General features: G+C 38.3%; 1 protein-coding gene across 1 annotated transcript in view; it reads left to right on the top strand.

The window, feature by feature from the left end:
* Positions 1-24,955, top strand: part of CMSS1 (cms1 ribosomal small subunit homolog) — a 45,816-nt gene that overhangs the window by 4,227 nt on the left and 16,634 nt on the right. Inside the window, exons 2-5 of the mRNA XM_049785405.1 lie at positions 12,490-12,570; positions 17,262-17,391; positions 21,133-21,192; positions 22,785-22,887. Coding sequence (XP_049641362.1) covers positions 12,490-12,570; positions 17,262-17,391; positions 21,133-21,192; positions 22,785-22,887 — 374 coding nt within the window. The remainder of the gene's footprint in view (positions 1-12,489; positions 12,571-17,261; positions 17,392-21,132; positions 21,193-22,784; positions 22,888-24,955) is intronic.

Genomic DNA, 24,955 nt, shown 5'->3' with positions numbered 1-24,955 from the left:
GCACTCACTTTTTCTTAGACTAGCTTATTGTTTATGATGAAAAAAATCAGTTTTCAGAGGTTTTTTGTTTTTTTTTTGGTGGGGGGGGGCGGTTCTGGGCCACACCTAGCAGCGCTCAGAGGTTACTCCTGGTTCTGTGCTCAGAAATCACTCCCAGTATGCTCAGGGAACCATATGCGATGCCAGGAATTGAACCTGGGTCAGCTGTGTGCAAGGCAAATAACCCTACCCACTGTGCTATCGCTCCACACCCTTCAGTAAGAGTTATTTCATGCCCATCTTACTCCCCTTTTCCTTCCCCACTCCTATATTATTTTACAGCCTTTATTTTTTTAACAGTTTATTCTTTCTTAATCTTCAAGATTTTTTTTGAAAATCTGAAGAGAAAACAAGACTTGTGTCCTATTCACCTCCCTGGTTTACTTTCTTCCTTCCCAGGCTGGTGTCTCCATAGTATTCTTTGGATGCCTTTCTTGGAGCATAACAAATACCTCAGTACCTCAAAACAGAAAATGATTCATTATCTCATCGCTTTTGTTATCTCACAGGCATGATTTAACTCAGTGCCTTTGGCTTTCTGTCTCTCAACGGGTGCCAATCAAGTTCTGTGCTGTGGTTAGGAGGCGCAATTTGGAGAATCCTTTCCAGAGCCCATTCATGTAGCTGTTGGCAGGCCTCAGTCCTTCACATTCTTCAATGGATTGCCTAACACACTGCCTCTGGCTTTTCTGAGGCCACATGATACAAGAAGCAATGAGTATGATCACCTAATCTATAAAGCAAGAATCAAGTAATTTGTTCTCCATATATTCAAAACAGTGGTGGGCCAGGGAGATGGTAATTTCTATGACATTTCTGATCAAATAAGAAGCCCTGGGTCCTAGGAGCCTAGACGTGGTAGAAAGGCTTTTGTTTGGTTGGGGTTTAGGGTTGGGTTTTGTTGGTGTTTTTTTTTTTTTTTCTGTTTTTGTTTTGTTTTGGGCTTTGTTTTTATTATTTCATTAAATGTAAGTGCTGGTATTTAGGGTTCTGAAGTGTTTTATAGATCTTTGGTTTGGGTTTTTTATTCTTCCCTCTGAGTTTGTCTGTTTGTTTTTATTGCTATTGTTAATGAAAGGTAATATGTGTTTGCAACTAAGCAGCTCTTTCAGTCTAAGTCTTGAAAACAGAATGGAAGGTTCAAAGGCCCCTCTTTCCATAGTCTTTCCCATATCTGACTGTCTTGGTTCCAACTTAAGTATTTCTGAATATATAAAGCCTTTAAGAATATAGTGGATTTGGGCCGAAGAGATAGCATGGAGGTAAGGCTTTTGCCTTTCATGCAGAAGGTCATCGGTTCGAATCCCGGCGTCCCATATGGTCCCCCGAGCCTGCCAGGAGCGATTTCTGAGCATGAAGCCAGGAGTAACCCCTGAGCGCTGCTGGGTGTGACCCAAAAACCAAAAAAAAAAAAAAAAAAAAAGAATATAGTGGATTGGGGCCTGGAGAGATAGCACAGCGGCGTTTGCCTTGCAAGCAGCCGATCCAGGACCTAAAGTGGTTGGTTCGAATCCCGGTGTCCCATATGGTTCCCCGTGCCTGCCAGGAGCTATTTCTGAGCAGACAGCCAGGAGTAAGCCCTGAGCACTGCTGGGTGTGGCCCAAAAACCAAAAAAAAAAAAAAAAAAGAATATAGTGGATTGATGGAGCTATATCCAGGATTAAGGGGCACATGTTCTGATGCTCATGGCACCAACTTAGTTTCTAGCAGACACTGCGCAGCCAACACAAATCCAGGATGGCCAGTTTTTCCCAGGTAGTCATTATTTAGTCAGAGAACTAGCAGGCCCTGATGGATAAAATGTCATCTGGAGTCTCTTCAGAGCTCCCTGAGCACTGCTTGAGAGCTGACCGCCTCAAAAATGATATCTGGTGATTTTTCTGGAAGTTCATAGTATCCTGTGATTCTTCTGGGCATTCAGTTAATTAGACAAAATTCAAACCCACAGATATTTTCTAGGCGTAACATTCTATGCCATAGATTCTGGTATGATAGCTGAAGAATGATATTCCTTTAAATGGGGCCAGAGAAATAGTCCAAAGCAGTGATCACTTAGTTTGCCTTCTGGATGGAAGCTCAGGGTTTGATCCCTAGCAGTGCTCCCTGAGCACTACCAGGAGTAATTCTCAAGCACAATGCAGGGAGTAGCTCGTGAGCACTGCCATTTGGGGCCTCAAAACAAAATGAAAAATTACCTTTAACTTTATAGAAATGTTTAAAAGAATTTCCTTGGCACACTTTTAATTTCTTTGGAGCTCTTAGGTGATTGAGTAGCAGTCTGAGGTACGACCTAGTTCTTTCTTACTGAGGCCTGAAGTGTTTCAGTCACATCCTTACTTTTACAGAAAGTTCTTTTTTTTGGGAGGTGGGTCACACCCAGCAGCCCTCAGGTTGCTCCAGGCTCTGAGCTCAGAAATCACTCCTAGCTCGGAGGACCATATGGGATGCCGGAAATCGAACCTACGTCTGTTCTGTGTCAGTCGCGTGCAAGGCAAACACCTACCACTTGCTATCTCTCCAGCGCACAGAAAGTTCTTATAACAAAACTCTCTCCCTTTCCTTTTTCCTATAAGCCACAAGGAGAAGTCCGTTGATACCTTCAACACTATTTGTAAATAGCCTTCTGGCTATTTTACACTTGACATAAGATGCATTTTCTGTTTTTCAAATAACAATAAACAACACTATTGCTACATCACAGTGATTGCCTTTCCTCCAGTTTCCCAGATTTCCTCCCACTATCTGGATCACTATAATACAGTGTATAAGGCCTCAAATATCCAGTTGACCTCAGTTAGATACCCAGCACCTGCACTGTCTATGCTCCACAACACCTCTGTGAGTGACCCTCAGCACAGACTGAGCATGGCTCGGTGTGACCCATAAATAATAAAAAAAAACAAGTTTGGTTTTTTGGGTTTTTTTGTTGTTTTGTTTTTTTTTTTTGGTTTTTGGTTTTATGGGCCACACCAGGTGACACTCAGGGGTTACTCCTGGCTATGTGCTCAGAAATCGATCCTGGCTTGGGGGATCACATGGGACACCTGGGATCGAACCCAGGTCCATCCTGAATCGACCATGCACAAGGCAAATGCCCTACTGCTGCGCTATTGCTCCAGCCCAAACAATAAAAAGTTTTTTGTTTACTATTTCATGTCTCACTCTCGGTGTCTTCCAAGTCTCAAAATGTGTGTTTGTTTGTACATACTATCTATACATCAAGCACTTCATGTTTTACACATTTCAAAATGATTTGCAAAATCCGTACACTCCCCACAACACTTAAGGGTGTATGTCAGTGATAAAAAAAGAATAGGTCCACTATTTATTTAAAACAATGCATAATAAAATGCACAAATGGACTGTTTGATGAGTCTTGAATGTTATACAGACCATTATCATTTCAGAAGCCTTACATAGTACCTCCTAGTTAGTCACCATACCAAACTCCTTATCCCAGGTTTCTACCCCTCCATCTTGATTGTTGTTTGTTTGTTGTGGGGAGGTCTTGTTTGCTTGTTTTTGTTTATTTACCCAGGGTTTGACTAATGCAAAGCAAATGCTTTTAGCACTGAGCTACATCCCTAAACTAAAATTCATTTTGTCTATTCTAGATTTTCTTTATTTCCCTTTTACTTTCTTGTTGTTTTCCACCTTTCCTTTTGTTGTGGTTGCAGTGAGCAAAGGTTGGATTGCATCAGAAATCACCGTTTGTTGTGTCACTTTATGGGGCTCCTAACCATGGCAATGCCACAATGATCACTGGACCTGTGGGGCAGTGCTGAAGTTCAAACTTATTCTCATGCCTGAGACACAGGCCCTGTCTAGAATTTTATGTGAATAAAATTATAACATAAATGCTGTTTTGTTCAAGGCTCCTTTTCCATTCAACACGGTGTTGTCCAGCTTCATCTATCTTGATAATAGTCGTTGATTTTTTTTATTTTTATTGCTGAGTATATTGGTCTGCTAGGCTACATAATAAAATATTACACTTGAATGCTTTAGTTTTCCAGACAACTCTGTCTTTAGTTTTTAGAGCTTCTTCTCACTTAACATCATCTGTCATCCTTTTTGTATTGGATCCCTTCCTCCAGTTTCTGTTAGAGTCCCACCTTAATGGCTTAACTTAGTATTATTTGCTTCCTTCAAGAACCTAATCTCCAATACATTGAGGGTTAAGGTTTCAGCTTATGAGTACAGGAAGGGGTGGCCACTATTCAGTCCATCAATTGTGTGAATATACATACCAGCATTTCTTTCTTCATTTAACCATTGATATATGCCTGAGGCTTCCTCCTGCTACAGCTAGGAACATTCATATAGAGCTTATTTTGTGAAAATACATATTTTATTTATCTTGAGCAGATGCCTAAGAGTAGAATTCCTAAATTATATTTTAGTTTGTAAGAACTGTCCAACATTTTTCCTGTGATTGTGCCATTTTTCCCAGTCATTCATGTATGAATATTATCATTATTTTATATTTCTGTCAACATTTGGAGTTACTCCTCTTTGAATTTTAGTCATCTTGGTCTGTATGTATTTGATAACTTTAACTAAACCCCCCAAAACTGTGAAGTTGATTCTGTACTTTTTTTCTTCTACATTGAATATGCTACATTGAATATTTGGGTTATAATCAAACACTACTTAATGTTTGGGTGATGTTCTTTTCGAAGGGGAATTGATTTTAGTTTTGGTTTTGGAGTTATACTTAGCCTAGCTAAGATCTAGGGGATGAAACTCAAGATTCCTATGTATGGAGTATATGTAAAGCATGCACTCCACACATTGAGTCATCTTCCTGATCCCATTAAATATTTTTAATGAAAAAAAATAAAGAGTAAAAAAATCTTCTCTACCCTTACCTGAGGCATTTCTTCATTTTCAACCACCCTTAACTTTGGGTATTTCCCTTTTTTGCCACCTTATAGTTCATGCTATTTTTTGGCTTGTCTGTTTCAAAGATGATCTATTACCTTCCTAAGGTAGACTATGAGGACAACAGCTCTCTCAACTTCTCCCATTCCCTTTCCAACTACTACCTCACTTGCCAACACAGTATTACATTTTGATTAAAATAGATGTCACCATGTCATTTTCACCAGGCAAACACTCTTCAATGTGAAAAATAAAGTAGGAAGCTATAATCATCTCTAGTTCTTTAAATATAACTCTTTATTTTCATGGCATTAATAATTACCTCATTTCTTCATCTGCCTGGTTTGCTGTATTCTATTGTTAATTGTTTCCATATGTTCCAACATGTCTTCCACATGCCCATGAATAATATTTTCCATATGCTCAAAAAGATGACATATTGTTCTTTTCTGCAAGCCTCCATATCCTTGCTCCATTCTGAATTGGTTATTCTCTAGGCCTATGGATCAATTCAGATTTTTCTTGATTCCATCTTAAACTCTTAACTAGATTAGTCTTTTTTACTAAATCCTCTTTCTTGTTTCTTGGTTTAGTCCTTTATTTTTCTGGAATACAACCAGTAGTGTCTGTGGGAAATAAAATTTTTTGAGAACTTAAATATATGAAAATGTCCTTATTTTATTCTTAACTTTATTGACAGTTTGGCTGGATATAAAAGTCTAATTTGCATATAAAATATCCTTGTAATTTTAAAGGCATAGTTCCATCCATTTCTAGCATCCGTCATTAATGTTGCAAGGACTAATGGCTCGTTTTTCTGATCCTTTATATTTTCAAATGTTACTGTTTTTAATTTTTTGGAAATCTTTTGAATCTTTTGCAATGTTGTGAAATTTAGAAATTATAGTCTTTGTTGTGGAGATTTTCTATATTCAATGTGTTGTAATTTTGTTTTATTTGAGGGGACACATCCAGTGGTACTTAGGGTTTTTTTCTGGCTCTGCACTCAGAAATCTCTTTTGTCAGGCCAGAGACCATATGAGAAGCATATATGTATATATAAGATATATATCTTATATATCTGTGTGTATATATATATATACACACACATATACACACTTATTAAGCATTTTATTTGGAATATATTATAGGAAGTTTCTTTCAATTCTGGAAATTTTTTATTGTGTTAATTTTTAACCATTAATTCATTCACATACACACATATTGGTTTTTGGGTCACACCTCGGCGGCAGTGTTCAGGGTATACTCCTGGCTCTGTGCTCAGAAATCATCCCTGGCAGGCTTGGGACCATATGGGTTGCTGGGAATCAAACTGAGGTCTGTCAGAGTTGGCCACCTACAAGCCCTACCACTGTGCTATCACTTCGGCCCCCAATTCTTCAAATTTTTTCATAATTTACAATACTGTCAGTTATAGGGTTTCATGCACACAGCATTCTAACATCATGCCCTCCACCAGAACATCAGTTTCACTCCATCATTGTCTCAGTGTTTCCCCTATATTAGCCCCTTGACATAGCTCTATATGATCACTTTTTCTGTAATAATTTTTATTGGGTTATAATGTCTCTTAGTCTGATTCTCATTCTTTTTGAATTTTTTTTAATTCCCATCACCGAATAGTCCTCCCTCCACCTCCGTTCCCGTCCTTCTTCCCATATCTTCTTCCCTTACACCCGGTGCTGCTAGAATAAGTGGTCCCCTCTGTACCTAGCTTACTACTTAGTGGTCTTACACCTATTTGGTCTTGGTACCTCCCTTATCCCCCCCCCCAATTGAGAGGCGGGACTAGATAGTTCAAGTTATGCGGTTTTGTTTGAAGAAGGGAAAAGTAATAACCTGGAGAAAAAGAAAAAGAAAAAAAGAATCAGATACTCCGGAAATGGGCGGAGTCCTTCTAGAGGCTTTCATCCTTGGTTTGAGAGACGAAGGGGAAAAAGAAGGTGAAACACCACAACAGTACATAAAGAACTGTCAAATAAAATACCCAGTGAGCATTCCAAAAAAACAAACAAACAAAACAAAACAAAACAAAAGGGTAAGCACCATATAAAAGCCATGGTATTGAGATAAAAAAAAGAAAATGTGGCAGAGCGCATAAGAAAAGAAAATAAGAAAATAAATAAATAAATAAATAAATATAAATGGAGACATCCACTTCAATAGCCAAATCACAACAATGAAATCAACAAAAAAAATAGATAAGTAAATAATAATAAAAAAATTGTTTTGTGCTTTTTTTTTTCCCTTCTGCAGATGCAGAGTAAATATTGGGGTCATTCGAAAAGGAATTTCCTTTGCCCAAGAGATACAGGGTTTCTCCACCCTTGAAGTATATTGTCATGGGATTAACTATAGACTTTTTTCAGGTTCATTTACTCTCCCCTTGGTGCTTTTGTGGTGTATGGAAGACTTCTGCTCTGTCCTGGGTGATAACATCTGACCTCTGTATCTAGAGGTCTTGGTATCTGCACAAGTCAAGGAGTTGAATTTATGATTATGTCTTTCTTTGTGGATCTAGAAGTTCTGTTCCCTCAGTGTCATTTTAATCCGTCTTCTGTGGTTGGTGGTCCTGGTCTTTGCGCTGATCCGTTATGTTTCCAGAGGTCCCCTTCCATTGCAATAGTCTCAGACAGACCTCTGGAACTAGGGATCATAGTTGTTATGCAGGTCGTAGCTCACACCCTAGACTAGGGCTTTTTTATTGGTCTCAGGATACATACAGTCTGGCCATGGTTCTGTCAGCCAGTCATCTGTAAATCGCAATCTTGGCATTTGGATAGACCAAAGGGTGACAAGTCTTCTGATTTTGTCTTATCGTTAGCTGGTGAGGTAGGATAACTTGCTCTTAGGTCAAGTTGTTCCCATTTTCCTCGTTGTCAGGGTATCATATTAGGGCTGGCACTTGTTGGTGTCCGAACACTATTAAGGATGTCCCGGCTGGAATTTGTTTCCTGTGGCTGTTGTGAAGAAGTGTGTTGTTTCTATGTCTGTGGTCCAGGGTTCAAGGCTGGACGGTTGGTGTCTAATCACTTGGGGTCTAAGTTGGGTCCACGTGACATATTTTCAAGGTGGGAGATACCCCTGTATTGTAAACAAGTATGAGTTCTTATCCCTAATAAATAAGAGCTTGTTTTTATACATAAGATTTCCCCTTTTTTTAGTGTGCCTTTGCAGGGAGAAACGGTGCTACATTATATTGCTGGTGCAGTTGAGGGTGGAGAGAGAAGAAAACAAAAACAGGTCACACACCCAAAAAAGATAAAAATAGAAATAAAAAAATGTGCTCACTTATATATATGACAAGAAAAAAGATTTTTAAGAAATGAAGTAAAAAATTAATTAAAGGAACAAGGTGATGCAAGAAAGTATCTTGCATTTGGGGAAAAGCAGGTAAAGAGGTAGTGTAATACAGGTCTTATACTTATGATGGTAGTATAAGTTTCCCCATTGTCTTTTGAGATTTTCTTGTGGTGTGTGGGTTCCCAGGCACCTTTTCATCTCCCAACCTGACCTTCTTCAGATTGGCAAAAGATTTGCAGCAGGGAAGACTTGGGAAGAGTTCATGCATTGGGGGATACTTGTAGAGCTAAGTCCAGTTTCAAGTAACAGTCCACGTTAGAAAGGGTTGATAAGGAGGACCATGCAGCATGAGTCAGCAGGGGAGTCGGTTGCCTTTTCTTGTAGGGGGGCGAGGTGTGGGTTTGACTGGTTGTCCCTTCGCTTGGGTGCTGGGTACTGGTTCGCTGGGGTAGGAGGTCATTCTTGATGCCTAATGGAATAGGAACTGAGTGAGGGTGAAGAGTTTTAATGTGGGGAATCTGGATGGGATTGTGGGGTGAAGGGATAGTCAAATTTTCAAAGGGGTGAAAGGGGAAAGTATATGGAAGGGGCAGGAAAGAGAAGAGAAAATAAAAAGAAAAGGAGAGAAAAAGAAAAAGAAAAAAACAGTAGTGAGAAGAGTAGAGAAAAGAGTGAGGGAATGCTAGTTTGTTTGAGTGTGTTCAATGAGTAGGGCCTGTAGTATAAGTCTATAGGTGACAGTTGCTGCTTCGGTGGTCTGGGTTGTCACGTGCTTCAAGTCCTAAATGAAGGTATTACCTAGGGATAAAGGGTATGTTAAAGAATTTTATTGGGACATTCTCGTAGTGCAAGCTGGGTATGGTATCTCGTGTGATTGAACCCCGAGATGCAATCTTAGTTTGTCCACCCTTTGTATCCAAGAACGCCTGTGGACAGAAAAGCTGAGAGGTTATTTTAAGTATAGAAAGATTAAGGCATTAAAACATAAGTTTTCATCCTATTTTCTCTACTTTATCTTTTTTGTTGTTGTTGTTTTTGGTTTTGGTTTTTGGGTCACACCTGGCAGCACTCAGGGGTTACTCTTGGCTCTACACTCAGAAATCGCTCCTGCTAGGCTCAGGGGACCATATGGGATGCCAGGATTTGAACCACCGACCTTCTACATGCAAGGCAAATGCCTTACCACCATGCTATCTCTCTGGCCCCTAACTTTATCTTTAATCCTTTTTCTTAAAATTTTCCCACCTCTCTGATTTGTCATAATGCTTAAATGTTTTTTTATGCTTAAATGTTTTGATTGTTGTTTAGTTCTTACTATAATATCGTAAATTCAATCCTTTATCATCAAGAATATGTGCTTAAAAACTATTGTAGCACTGTACCTCTCTCCCTGGGGTTCTTTTCTCTTTCTGTTTATTTGGTTTCATATTGTAGATATTTCTTAGCTTGGTAATGTATATCAATGTCAAAAAGGCAAAAAGAAGAGTTGATTATGTGCATAAGTGCATCAGTGGATTTCATGGTAGGGAGATAATATAATAAGATGAAATTTGACCATAGAAGTCCCTTCCCCAAATATTATTGTCTTTTTGATCTTCTTGTTCTCTACAGAGAATAATAAATCTTGTAGCTGTTGCCAAGAAAACAAAGTGGACAGAAGCAGTAATAGGATAGTTGCTTGGCTGTCTGGGCAGAAGATAGAGCCCACAGGAAGGTAGAAGAGCTAAATATAAACTTTTGACAAATATTTTTCTTTTAAACCTTTCACTTTCTATAATACCTCGTGCCTCAAACGACTGAGCCATTTCAGAGTCCAGCAAATCTGTCAGACTCATTTATCATTACTGCCCCACTATTCCAGAACTCAGGTGCTGGCTTTCTCTGTTACAGCACTTTGCCTTCAGTTCCAACCACTTTATAAGTTGTTGAAATATGTAGCTCCACTGCTGTTGTCTTCTCTCCTATGTTTGTCCTTATTTCAGTTTTCTTTCTTCTAGGTGATCTAGTAGTATTTTTGAGGCTGTTTGTGGTGTATATCCAGAAGAATCTTAAAGATAACATTTTTGACAATTTAGGGAATTGAAAATATGTCCCAATCACTTTACTCAAAGCCTTACTTTTTCCATGTCTTTTTATAAGTATGATTGTCCTAAATATTTAAACTACATAGTTTGGCTTTATATTTAAAATTACCACGTTTCATATGAAGACAAATATTATTTATTAATTGTCAAAGACGTACTATTGAAATCAATTTCCAAAAAAATAGTTGGCCTATCCTGAGCCTTTCACATCTTACCCAGTCTCTGGGGTAACATCAGTATTCATAAGACAGCTAGCTAAGTTTAAAACTTTTGGATTATACTTCTTTGCATTCCTTCCATAAAGCAATTACCTCAATGGAAGCTGACATAAAGTTGGCTTCTTTATTAGCCCCATACCTTGACCAATTAGTAAGACTGCTCCCAGAAAATAAATATCATACTGCATTTCCTTTAGGATGATCTAAGAATTTAACCCAGCCTTTAAATCTGATGTAGTATCTTGACTCAAGCAGTTCATCGGGCATATTTCATGTTTTCCTAGGCATGATTCAGAATTACGTTTTTATTTTCTCTTCCAGAATTGGAAAATCCATAGCCTTATGATTGAGCTCATTTCCAGATCTCAGATCTAAGTTCTGTCATATTTGTGTTAATTGACTTTGTAAACCCAGCATAAATGTGACCATGTATGTAGAACATACTCAGAGCACCACCAATTCTGAACTAAGAAAATGGAGTAGGTTTTTATATCTGCTTCCCCAGAACCTAGATATTGGTGACAAGATACTTAAGTATGCCTTGAAGAATCTGCTAATGGTCTCCAGGCCCTCGCTTTAAGAGACTTAATGTTGACCTAGTCTAAAATTGGATTCTTATGACCACTTGGCAGTTTCTGTGACATATTAGTGGCCCTGGCCTAGTTTCTAACTGGCATGTACTAGCATCAAGTTGGCATATATCTGTAGAAAGTTTAGCTTTCTAAATAGGAGAGGTCATCATGTCTCTTTTTAGATATGATGCAATTCCTCTTTGTAGTGTCTTGTTGTAGTTGTTTTTAACAGAAAAACTGCTAAATTTTAAGATTTCTATTTTATTTTAATTCTGAACTTTTTGAATTTATTTCTCTATTATCTGGAGCACAGTCTAGAAATGAGGTCCTGGCCTCAAGTCTTGAAGAAATTATGTAGCATTATATCTCTCTGTGGCTTGAGGCCATAAGTTTCTTAATCTATAGGCAGTCTGCAAGGCTTTAATGGAAATCTTCATCTGTAATCAGTTTAAACTGTCAATGGAGACAAGATTGCTTTAGTTAGCTTACCAGTTAGAACTGAATTCTACTCTCTGGTTGGAAAGAAAAATTCAGAATAAGCTTTATTTTATGTTTTTATCTCACTTCGTAACTTGTCTGAAAATGTTGCATAAAAAATTCAGCACAGGAAACATTTTATATGATTAATAAATATGGAATCTGCAGTATTCTACTTTATAAATCAAGGTCTTAGTCCAAATTTCCTGTTTTTCTACATTAAAACGAAACTTGCCTGTAAAAATAGCATCATAATATATGGGCTTACAGGGGTCAAAGCAACAGGCAAAATTGATTACTAAAGTGTCATGATGCTGAAATTTTTGTGAAATCAGCAGAAGCATTCATTTTGTTTTGTGAATATAAACAAGGCTTATAGTACAGATAATAATATAAAAATCGAATTAAAATATCCTACCTCTGATTTTCTGTGGTGCTTGAGAAGAGGAAAGGAATGAGTAATGCAAAATAATAAACCAGTAACTTGGAAATATAAGTTATTAAATACATTATTAGTTCTTGGAACACACCAGTCACTCTGGTCAGACTTCCTTACTACACCTTTTTTTTCCTTACCACATCTTAACTTTAATCACATTTACTACTACCCGTGACTTACAAACCTGACCACTCTTCTGTCTTTAATATGCTAGACTACTGCCCCAAATATACACTCACTCACTCTTTCTGACCTTTGGTTTTTATTTTGTACACTTTTTGTCTTTCTTAGATTCTTTTATTCCCAGCCCCTAGATAATTGTATACATTGGGCCTTCTTGCTATCTCTGTTCATAAAGCACTCCCAACTCTGAAGAATAGAATAGATGTTTAGCCAAAAGGTACTTCACTTCATACTAAGATGAAAATTTTTCTATTTGTATTTCTTTTAGCCTAAAGAGTGTTTCTTAAGACCACCAAAGGAATCAAAGGAGGTTGCTACCAAGACCAAAAAGACCAAAAAGAGGAGAAAGGTAATATTTATTAATAACTTTGTACAATAACCCCACATAGTATATATCACATTTGTATTGTAGCACTTAATTTAAAGACACAGAAATGGTTGTATACAATGAGATTTGATGACTTTTGGGGTGGGGGGTCACACCCAGCATGAAAGGCAAACGCCCTACCTCCATGCCATCTCTCCGGCCCTAGATTTGGTGACTTTTTTAAGGTCGCCAGTAAAAAATGTTTCTGACTGGGACTTAAAATAAAATTTTCTTTCAGTTGTTCAGAACACTAGACATCTTTGTGACCCACTCTTTGTGATCACTATAGATCGAAGTCAGGCATGAGTTTCGGATTCCCAACATTTTCTATCTAGCCATCTGGTCCATCTGGCTCTGCTTAGAAAAGTTACCCATTTTCTTTTCTTACCCATTGAAAATGTAAAAACCTTTTATTAGAATATTCCTTTTTTTTTAAATCAGATTAAAGTGGTAGAAGGCAATTTCTGACTTCAACTTGGAACTATAATTTAATTTTGCCAGCGAGCATATGGAAGACTCTTTGTTCCTACATAAACTTTCATAAGGCTCAACCTTGGAGTGAGTGTGGTTAGCTTTGACCTTACGCCACAGTTGTGAAAACAGCAGTATAATTCTCTCCCAGCCAAGAGGGGTCTAGTCCGAAAGTCAGAAGAGAAAATATGATTAGAATTAGAGGAAAGAAGATGGATGCAAACCAATTACTGAACAGCAAGCTTTTAGAAAACCGAGAGTGTTTTTGCGTGCGTAAGTTTTCTTTGCTCACAAATGGCCAAAGAGGAAGATGAGAGGTGCCAAATTGGCTGAGGTTTGGCAAGTCCTTAAAGAAGTGATTTTAACTTCTCTTTGATAGTCTGTACACTAATGGCCTTCAGGAGTGTTAAGTTCTTGGTGGCTGAAGGTCAGAACTCCAGCTCATTTAGCCTTGGCTGAGGTCATGCTAACCTGTGCCCACTGGTGACATAGTTTTTCAAAGCTAATTCATTTGACAGAACTTGAACCATTCTTGGCAGTGGTATAGAAATGAGAATATCGTGGAAAGAAGAAAAAAAAGTCTGGTGGGGGGGCAGGAAATAGCTCTTTCTGAATTTCTAGTGAAACACGAGGAGGAAATGAGACTGGAAGTTTATGATAAAATCTAAATGAATGATTGTATTCCTAGTACATTGCAGGCATTCAGCAAATTCATCACAAATGAGTCCAAACCAACATTGGAACTGTAAAATACTGGTCCTACTTTTAGAATATCACTTCAAGACTGTGTCTCCCAAGACTTGAGCATGGAGGCTCTAAAATTTCCTTTCTCAGTTGCCTTCTCAGTTCATTATTCCCGCAGATTTTACTTTCATTCTAGAAGTGTAAATTTCAGGTGAGAAGTGAGATGCAATGCCTTTAAAACTAAATCAGGCCAGGGATTCTCAAAATTCTGCTCCCCCAAAAGTACAAATTGTCCAAAGCTTCAAGAGAGGTTTCCACAACCACAGGATTATTGACTTTTAACAGACACTAATAACTTCTTATGAAGCCTTTACAGAAAAAACTATAAGAAGTTATTTATAGCATCCATTCATTTTTTAAGCAATACAGTCATAACTTGGAGATGTTCTAAGAACAGCTACAGATTTTTACCACAATAAAGATATTTACAACAAGAAAATAAATACTATAAAGTCAGTCATGTGAATTTTTGTCTTTTAGTGTATATAAAATTTATGTTTATACCATAGTATAGTTTAATTAAGTGTGCTATATCACTGTGTCAAAAGATGCACCTAATAAAAATAAATGAATATTGGGGCCAAGAAGATAGCTCAGGAGTTAGGAGCACATAATATGGATGCTAATAACCCTATACAAGATATCCCCAACACCACAGGTTGTCCCAAGAATTGCTGAGTGTAGCCCTATTGACCAACTATTGCTATTGCCTTGATTGGCTCCTGGAACCTCTAAAGTCCTACCCTCAAAAATACTCAATTGGTTGGGGCCAGAGCAGTGGCATGCATGCACTAACCTAGGATGGACCACAGTTCGATCCCCATCGTCCCAATTCTTAAATGGGTATTAGAAATGACCCATCACTTACCAAAGAAGACATACAGATGGTCAATAGGAATATGAAAAAAGTGCTTATCATCACTTATCATGGAAATCCAAAATATCATCTCACACCAGTGAGAATGGTACATGTAAAAAAAAAAAAATGGGAACAATTCATGTAGGTGGGGATGTAGTGAAAAGGGAACTCTCTCATTCACAGCAGGTGGGAATGCTGCCTAGTTCAACCCCTATGAAAAACAATATGAGGAAATCTCAGAAAAGTAAGAATCGAGTTTTCACAAACTTAGCAATTTCTCTTCTTGGTATCTACCACCAGTACACAAAAACATTCATTCAAAAGAACATGTGCTAGGATATGGAATCAACGTAGGTGTCCAAGGACAAATGAATGGCTAATGAAGTCGTGGTATATATGCACAGTGGAACTCTCTGCTATGTTAGGGAACAATAAATTCATGAAATTCACTGCAACTTGGTTGGAACTTGAGGATACTAAGTGACATGAGTCAGAAGAAGACTAAATACCAGATGCTCTCACTTCTCTGTGGTATATAGAATAACAGGATGAGGGGCCAGAGAGATTGCATGGAAGTAAGGTGTTTGCCTTGCATGCAGAAGGATAGTGGTTCAAATCCCGGCATCTCGTATGGTCCCCCGAGCCTTCTGGGAGCGATTTCTGAGCATAGAGCTAGGAGTAACCCCAGAGTGCTGCCGGGTGTGACCTCAAAAAACAACAACAACAACAAAAAGGAACTACAAGATGAGGGAACACAAGGCTTCAAAGGGGATACTCACATTATCCTTAACCTGGATGACAGGGAAGAAATCAGGAAATCAGGAAGAAATGAAGAAATCAAGGGGGTGAGTAAGAAGAGGAAGATGGGAGATAATAAGAGTAGGGATCAGGGCCTCTGTTATATCAGTGGTGTAGAGGTGTGGTATATGTATATATCTATACCACAGAGCCAACAACACCTGTAAGCATGAGATTTCAAACTACAACAACCAAACTTAAAAATGTACTGGTCAGGGCCCAGAGAGATAGCACAGCGGCGTTTGCCTTGCAAGCAGCCGATCCAGGACCAAAGGTGGTTGGTTTGAATTCCGGTGTCCCATATGGTCCCCTGTGCCTGCCAGGAGCTATTTCTGAGCAGACAGCCCGGAGTAACCCCTGAGCAATGCCGGGTGTGACCCAAAATCCAAAAAAAAAAAAAAAATGTACTGGTCAGGGACAGAGAGATAGCACAGCGGTAGGGTGTTTGCCTTGCACGTGACCAGTCCAGGACTGACGGTGGTTCAATTCCCAGCATCCCATATGTTCCCCCGAGCCTGCCAGAGGTGATTTCTGAGTGTAGAGCCAGGAGTAACCTCTGAACACCACCCAGTGTGACCCAAAAACAAACAAACAAACAAAAAAATGTGCTGATCATGGAGGCAGGGTCTGAGGTGGGAAGAAACCTAGGGACATTGGTGGATGGAAGTGGACACCAGTAATGGGAGTATGACTGAAACTCAGCTATGAATAAGTTTGTAAATCAAGGTGCATTAGGAAGGACAGAAGTAAAGAAGTCAAGGAGAGAAGGAAGAAGGTGAGAATGGGAAGTAATGGGGGAACCGAGAGTTGGGATTTCAGCTATATTGATGATTGGAGAGTGGTATAGCTATAAATCCAAAGCACAGACAACGTAACACTAAAAATATAAAATTTAACCTGCAACCATCATACTTAGCAATGTGCTTGTCAATGTGTCAGGCAGGAAATAGCAGGACTTTGATGGAGGACTATGATGGAACACTGGCGGGAGTTGGCACTGGTGTTGGGCATTGGTGGTGAAATATTATATGCCTAAAACTCAGCTATCAATAATTGTAAATCATGGATTTTTGACTAAATTTTAAAGAAATGTAAGGTCTTCCTAGGAATTGATCTATCTTACCCACAGCCTCCAATCAGCCTAGGCTGAGAATAGATTCAATCTGGAGATCCAGAGATCCAGAGAGAGAAATGTGAATGACCTCTACTCAAAGGCCAAATTCTTTTCTTTGTCACAGAAATAAAAAAAAGTTTAAAAACATAGATTGAAAATAGTATACAGATTTACTAAAGATGTGTAAGAGGTAGGGGAGGTAAGCACTCTCAAGATGAAGGTGAGAACTTGTATTTAGACATAATACATTTTTAAGGATAAATAAAGAGCGTAATTTGCATGATAGTTGGGTGTGAAAAGCATGATTTAGGTGGTGCTAAAGTTGCATACATGTATGGGTATTTCATGCTGCTAGTTTTGTCACTTGTGTTTTAGAATCTTACTGTTCATTTGGGAGGATGAGTTAATATGTATTTGGGCATTAATGAGATAAAAGGTGAAGAATTGAAAAAGAAACAAAAGAAATGTAGAGTGTTAACCTATTAATAATTTTTAATTTAACTATTAAAGTGATGAAATGGTCTACCTGTAGTTATATCTAGGAACTATTTATTAAGCTTTAAGGGCATTCATTAATATTCACTATCATACTCAATTTCATTAAAATTTAAAGAGGAATCACTGTAGTTTAAGCCAAATTATATTCTAAAATCTTGGTTCTAATTTGACTCTCTTCTCATTACTTAGAAGAAAATTACTGACATTCTTGCAAAATCAGAGCCCAAACCGGGGACACCCGAAGATCTTCAACAGTTGATGAAGGATTATTACAGCAGCAGGCGCTCGGTGATTGAATTAGAAGAACTAACATTACCAGGTATAGCCAGAAGTTGGTTTCTCTTCCCCCCACATCCATAATCTGAGGTGAATCATTTAGCAGAGTATATTTCTTTCTTTCTTTTTTTTTTTTTTTTTTTTGGTTTGGGCCACACCAGGCGGTGCTCAGGGATTACTCCTGGCTGTCTGCTCAGAAATAGCCCCTGGCAGTCATGGGGGGACCATTTGGGACACCGGGATTTGAACCAACCACCTTAGGTCCTGAATCTGCTGCTTGCAAGGCAAACGCCGCTGTGCTATCTCTCCAGCCCCCCCAGAGTACTTTTCTTTTCTTTCTTTTTTTTTTTTTTTTGTGGTTTTTGGGTCACACCCGGTAGTGCTCAGGGATTATTCCTGGCTCCAGGCTGAGACATTGCTCCTGGCAGGCACCGGGGACCATATGGGACGCCGGGATTCGAACCGATGACCTCCTGCATGAAAGGCAAAATGCCTTACCTCCATGCTATCTCTTCGGCCTCCAGAGTACATTTCTTAATTGATAAGTTTTCTAAAGAGGAAGAGCAAAATGCCTACATTTTCCCTCTATTATCTGTTATGGCTAGACATTCAGCTAGTATGTGAATATATTTTCCACATACTATTGATATGCCTTTCCTCAACTTAGTACTTGGAGTAATATAGCAATTTTTACTGTAAGAAAAATGTTAAGATGCTAAATGCTATTTGTTTCATCTAATAGAAAAACATATAATTGTATCTGTAATTCAAGACTAATTGTTGAGTGTGAACTTTTGTTTTGTTTTGGTTTTTGGTTTTTGGGTCACACCCGGCAGCACTTAGGGGTTACTCCTGGATTTACGCTCAGAAATCGCTCCTGGCAGGCTCAGGGAACCATATGGGATGTCGGGATTCGAACCATCATTCTTCTGCGTGGAAGGCAAACACACTACCTCCATGCTATCTCTCTGGCCCTGAGTGTGAACTTTTAACATGCTCTTCAAGGAACACATACCCTCTTCGATATAGAAGTTAAGGGGGTGGGGGGGGTAGGTGGAAGGGAAGGGAAGATGGGACATTGGTGATGGGAAAAGTGCACTGGTGAAGGGTGATGTACATTCTATGACTGAAACTCAATTATGAACAATTTTGTAATGATGGTGCTTAAATAAAGTAATTATAAAAAATAAAATAAAAAGATAGAAGTTAATTGTATACCTTTGGGGGAGTCAGAAATATAGCCAAATGGGCTGGAGCACATGCCTTTATGCAGGAATCCTGGATTCAGTCATTGTATAATTCATTGTATAATTCCTCAAGAACCACTAGGAGCAGCTCCCAAGCACAAAACTGAATAAACATTCCCCAAACACGTATAGCAAAACCTTTTCATGATGTAATGGAAGCATGGGTATTATCATGTTTCCCTTCCAGTTAGTTCTTTTTTTTTAATAACATTTTTATTTAAGCACCATAATTATAAACATGTTTGTAGTTGGGTTTTAGTCATAAAAAGAACACCCCCCATTTCACCAGTGCAACCTTCCCACACCAGTGCCCCCCATTTCCCTCCTCCCTCACCCCCTGCCTGTATTTGAGACAGGCATTCTACTTCTCTCATTCATTAACATTGTCATGATAGTCGTTTCTGTAGTTATTTCTCTAACTGCACTCACCACGCTTTGTGGTGAGCTTTATATCGTGAGCTGGAAGGACTGGCTCACGATATGAACCTTCCAGTTAGTTCTTTGTTAGAACATTTCTCCAACTGAGGTGGGAGTTGAGAGATAACAGGACTGCTGCTATTCTGTAATCTCATGAACATCATAAATACTAGAATTCTCTAAAGTTGAAGAAGTCAGAGATCAGAAGAAAGACTTTCAATGAAGTCATTCCCACTTCCACTCTTAGTTTCCATGATAGTGACTGTTTTAGAGTTTAATAACAGACAAGATGTGTGCTCCTGGCTTGGTTTAGGGAAGAAGGAAAGCATGGAAAAAACACCATCAGAGTAAAAGAAAGAACAGGTTTTCATTTGCAGTTCAGAAAGGAGGTGTGGGGGGTGGCATATGGCTCAGCAGTAGAGTACATGCCTTCATGTGTGAAAAGCTCTGAGTTTGAATCCCAACACTACCACCACTCTCCCCAAAAAAGGGCAGTTCTGAGATATAGTAAACTAAAGCCTCATATGAAGGCTTAAAAACCCATCACTATCCTGAAAAACCTATCACTATCCTGGTGAAACCAGACAGAAAGGAAACTCTTACCAGGTGAGAAGGCCTGCTTGGAACATGCACAAGAAGGTGCGTAACTATAAGGTGTATGTAACAGAATATTGTCCCTGTGGAGTCTCCTGAGTTGGTTTTGATTTAAGGTTGTTTGTGTCTGTAGGGCAAGCACATGTCTTTTCAATTAATATTGCGCACTGTGCATTGTTAATGTCATAGCACATGGGCACTTAATTAGAGTTTGGGGGCAGGAGTTGCTGGGAGCCAACTCAGCTGTGCTCCAGATAGCTGTAGTGTGGTTTAAATCACGCTAAATGCCTGTGTTCTGGCTGCAATGGAATCACCCAGGAACTGGAAAAGCTAATTCCCAGGCCCACCCCCCAGGAGTTCTGACTCATTACTCATAAGCAGTCTGTCCCTGGAATCTGTATCTTTGACAAAGTTCTCCAAGTGAGTGTAATTATATGCAGACTTGGGAAATTACAGTTTTAACGACCATCAAAGGCTCCGTGGCCATAGAGGAGGCAGAGTCTTTGAAGTTATTCGCATAATGGCAGCTATGCATGCTAAATCACACTATAGATTTTATTTAATTTCACAATACGTGACTCCCTAACACTCTACTGTTTCTTGCTAAACTTTCTCTTACAGAATTAGAATGGTTGCAGTGTTGTTTTTATGCATGTTAGAGTGTTCTGAGATAATGTAATTCCTGCACTATTCATTGACTGAGAGAGATACCTGTTTTATTTTAATATATTACATTGTCTTTTATTGAGTTATTTTCATGAGTTATGTTTTATTATTTTAATACATCATTCCCACTCTTCTCACTTGTTTCCTTTTCACACAGTTATTCACTCTCATACATAGTATGTTGACTTTAGTTTACTTTATTCACTCTCATTTGCAGCACTGTTAATAATAGGGTTCCATGCATACCATGATGTTTCAACACCATACCCTCCACTAGAGTGCCCCCCGAAAGACACACTGTTAGCCACATATTTTTTCTTGTAAAATGTTATATTGTTGTGTGTGTCTGTGTGTGTATATATAACTTACCAAAATGGTGTTGGGCTAACATAATGAATACATTAGACCCTGAATTTCATCCCTGGCACAGTTTGCCCCTGCCCATCACTAGTCCCCAGCCACACTAAGACTGAGCAATGAACCAGAACCCCTAAACATTGCTCAAAGACCCCCAAAATAATACAATATAGCTGATTTTAACAGCTATTATGACATTATAGACAAAAATGTACCTGTTGATATTTTTATTTTGTTTGTTTTATGATGCCAGAGATCAATCCCAAGTTTCATATATGTCAGATGTTTGTTCTTCTATTACTACCATTTTTTACATGAAGGCCACATCACTGGCCATCTGGAACTGTTGTTTAAATATGACAACACTGTAAAATATTCAGTCAGCCCCAATTCATTAATGTTTTACAATCTTGTTCAAGAATACACCATTCACATTTCATCTGTTCTGAATGATATATGTGTTTGAAAAAATTGCTCACAAAGCATGTTTTTCAAATTTCTAGATTGCTGTTTTCTCAAGAGCAATGACTTGACTCATAGTCTTTCATCTTACTTAAAAGAAAGTAAGTAAACTGATTTTCTAAAAAATTATTCCAATTGTTATTTCATTAAAATGTAAGCCATCTACTTAAAATAAAAACATTTAGTCTGATTTTAATATCGGAGCATTTATATTTTATAAATTTTAAGTTCCAGAGTATAAGATTCATCTTTATTACTTTTTATTGTTTTAAATGTTTTTGACATGACTTTTGGGAAGTGAGTTTTGGCCTCATTATTTAAAACATATTAGAGGTATTGGTGGAGGAATTCAGAGATAAGTATTATGCTAGTGCCAGGGACAGGTACTTGGAGAACTCCTCTGGGACTTAATATTGCTAGTTGTAAGATAGAAACGTAAAATTATGTGAGTTCTGTTCCAGTTATGAGATTCAGTCATTCTGTTCATATGTTCAATTGATCTAGCGTGATCTTTTTAATATGAACTGTGTATAGCTAGTTAAACTGGATTATTAATACTAGGTGTTTATTTCTTTTTTGTGGTAATAATAAAATAGTTTAAAAATAGAGATTTACCATTATTTTTTAATTCAAATCAATTCTTTCTTTTAAATTAATATATTTATTTAGGCACCATGATTACAAATATGTTTATTGTTGTGTTTCAGTTATAAAAAAAAGAATACCCCCCTTCACCAATGCAACATTCTCCCCAAGTGCCCCCCAAATCCCTTCTCCCCCACTCCTTGCCTGTATTCTAGGCAGACATTTTTTCTCTCACTCACTACCATTGTCATGATAGTTGTCAATGTAGTTATTTCTCTAACTGGATTCACCACTCTTTGTGGCAAGCTTCCTACTGTGGGCTCATCCTTCCAGCCCTCATTTAATTCAAATCAATTCCCTTTTTGTTGTTGTTTTGGGTCAGACCAGCAGCACTCAGGGATTACTCCTGTCTCTGTGCTCAGAAATCGCTCCTGGCAGGCTGGGGTTGGGGGGTGGGACAGGATTCGAATCACCATTTGTCCTCTATCAGCTGCATGCAAGGCAAATGCCCTACCACTCTGCTATCTCTGGCCCCTCAAATCAATTCTTACAATACCCAACCTAATTACAAAAACCTTTCCACACTCTAATTCAGCAAATATAAATGTAAATAATGATAAATCAATCTCACTGGATGATAAGCAAAATAAAGAAAAGATATACAAGTGCCTAGAATAGTGTTAGTGTTTAACAGAGCCTTGCTATTATTTAAATGTCATTTCATTCTATATTTTCTGTGTTTCTAAAGTTTTAAACTTTAACCATATTGAATCAGTGTTCTTTGCTGATTTAGTCCACATCACCTTAGAAACATCGAACATAAAATTTTGAACATCTATTATTGAAAAAAATAGAAAGAAAATCTGTTACTGAAACTTGTCATTAAAAGCCAAATACTGGTCATTTTTTCCTAGTGACATACAGTGTCCTCTACTGAAAGTTAATGATATTTTGTTGAAATCTAAGATCTAGAATGGCCAGAGATAGTGTCTAAACAATGCTCATCATATTTTATTTTACATGAACACAAAAAGAAGAGGGGAATACACAACTTTAGAACATACTATTTTACTGTATTTAATCTTTTTTTTAATGTTCTTTTTTTCAGTCTGCCCTAAGTGGGTTAAACTTCGGAAAAACCACAGTGAGAAGAAATCCATTCTGATGCTGATCATCTGCAGCTCTGCCATTAGAGCCCTGGAGCTCATTAGGTTAGAAGCACCACCTAGTCTTTTTTATAAATATTTTCTTAATAACTAGCATGTGCCAAGGTGATATGTTTCATATTCTGTATATATAGAAACAGACTGAATCTCCTTTGTCATGGAACTTGCTTTCCAGTGAAAGAGGCAGTTGTGAAGTAGACACTAAACATCATACCAGATCAACAAGAAAAATGAAAGCATAGCAAAAGAATGGAATTAGATAGGGACAGTTTTTTTATTTTATTTTAGGAAATAAATGTATGTTCTTTTTTTAGGGTATGAGGTCATAATTCAACCCATTATACAGAAAAAAAAAGAGAGCATTTGAGTATATACAGTACCATGCTGTGTGACTTTAAACATTTCTTTAATGAAATTTTAAGGTTGGGGTGGAGGATCCAGAAAGTTTTTCTATGAAAATGGTCATTGATCTTCTACTTGAAAAAGTGAAGGAAAGGGCTGGAGAAATAGCACAGCTGTAGGGCATATTGCCTTGCATGCGGCCGACCCGGGAGGGACCTGATTCATTCCCAGCACCCATATGGTCCCCCAGCCTTCCAGGGGCAATTTCTGAGTGCAGAGCCAGGAGTGACCCTTGAGTGCCGCTGGGTGTGGACCAACAACCAATCAATAAATTAATCTATCAATAAATAAAGTTTAAAAAAAGGTGAAGGAAAAAGTGAAGTACTTGCAAAAGGATGGTGCAGGCAAAGTGGACACTTAGTGAAGAAAGCACTAAGATGTAATGCCTTTGGCGGATTTTAGCAGAAGAGTCAGCCACGTAACTACTCGGTGGAGAATAACATTACAAAGAGTAATGGTGAAAGCAGGGGTATCATATATCAGTTAGAAGTAAAAGTGGGGCCCGGAGAAATAGCGCAGCGGTGTTTGCCTTGCAAGCAGCCGATCCAGGACCTAAGGGGGTTGGTTCGAATCCCAGTGTCCCATATGGTCCCCTGTGCCTGCCAGGAGCTATTTCTGAGCAGACAGCCAGGAATAACCCCTGAGCACCACTGGGTGTGGCCCAAAAACTAAAAAAAAAAAAAAGAAAAAGGAAGGAAAAGTGGAAAAGAGGCAAATGCCCTACCTGTTGTACTACGGCTCCAGCCCCAAGACTTTCTCTTTCAAATCCATGTTCAACATTGAACAGTTATTTATCTTCTCTGCTTTTTCCATGTGGTAGAAGCATTTATTCCTCTTTTATGTCTCTCCTCACATCTTTCATATATATCTATATATCATATTAGTGAAAATATATATTTAATTTCTTTTTTTTTTTGGTTTTTGGGCCACACCCATTTGACGCTCAGGGGTTACTCCTGGCTATACACTCAGAAATCGCCTCTGGCTTGGGGGGACCATATGGGACACCGGGGGATCGAACCGCGGTCCGTCCTATGCTAGCGCTTGCAAGGCAGACACCTTACCTCTAGCACCACCTTCCCGGCCCCATATTTAATATTATTTATAAATATATGTATACATAAATTTCATATATTTATATATTTTATATATGAAAATGTATATATAAATTTATTTAAAGACCATGTATCACATAGTTAACATTGACATAGCTTATCATTATACATTTATTTCCAGATAAGTGGGAACAAAATTATTTAAAAAATAATAAAAAGGAGTACAACAATAAAAGCTTTTGTGAGAATTATTGTATCTTGCAATGAGGTCTTTGAGTCAGTGTCCAAAGGTTTAATAAGCGCTTGTTGCTAGTTGATGATTCTCTTCCTGCTTCTGTTTATGAACATCAAGTTGCTTCAGATACACGTTGACATCTAAATTTATGTGTTCCTTTGGGGTGGCAATATTAAAAAAATCAAATAAAAGGAGGTGTCTAGGAATTCCAAGCACTATTGCTGATGCTGCAGATTTTGCGGGGAGTGGTTTTGGCTGCCAGGACTTCTAAAAGTATGAGAAGATGGGGGTGCAGTGTTCCCACATTTACTCCCAAAAAGTCCTGGTGATGTCAGCCCAAATACTGGCATAACTGGAGTTTTGGTCAGATTGGTCTCTCTGCAGAAGACATAAAGGAGTGGTGAAGAAGGGGAGTTGGCAA

The sequence above is a fragment of the Suncus etruscus genome, chromosome 13 (assembly GCF_024139225.1).
Source record: "Suncus etruscus isolate mSunEtr1 chromosome 13, mSunEtr1.pri.cur, whole genome shotgun sequence".
In the NCBI taxonomy this organism is placed as follows: domain Eukaryota; kingdom Metazoa; phylum Chordata; class Mammalia; order Eulipotyphla; family Soricidae; genus Suncus; species Suncus etruscus.
This window is presented reverse-complemented; position numbering and strand designations above follow the sequence as displayed.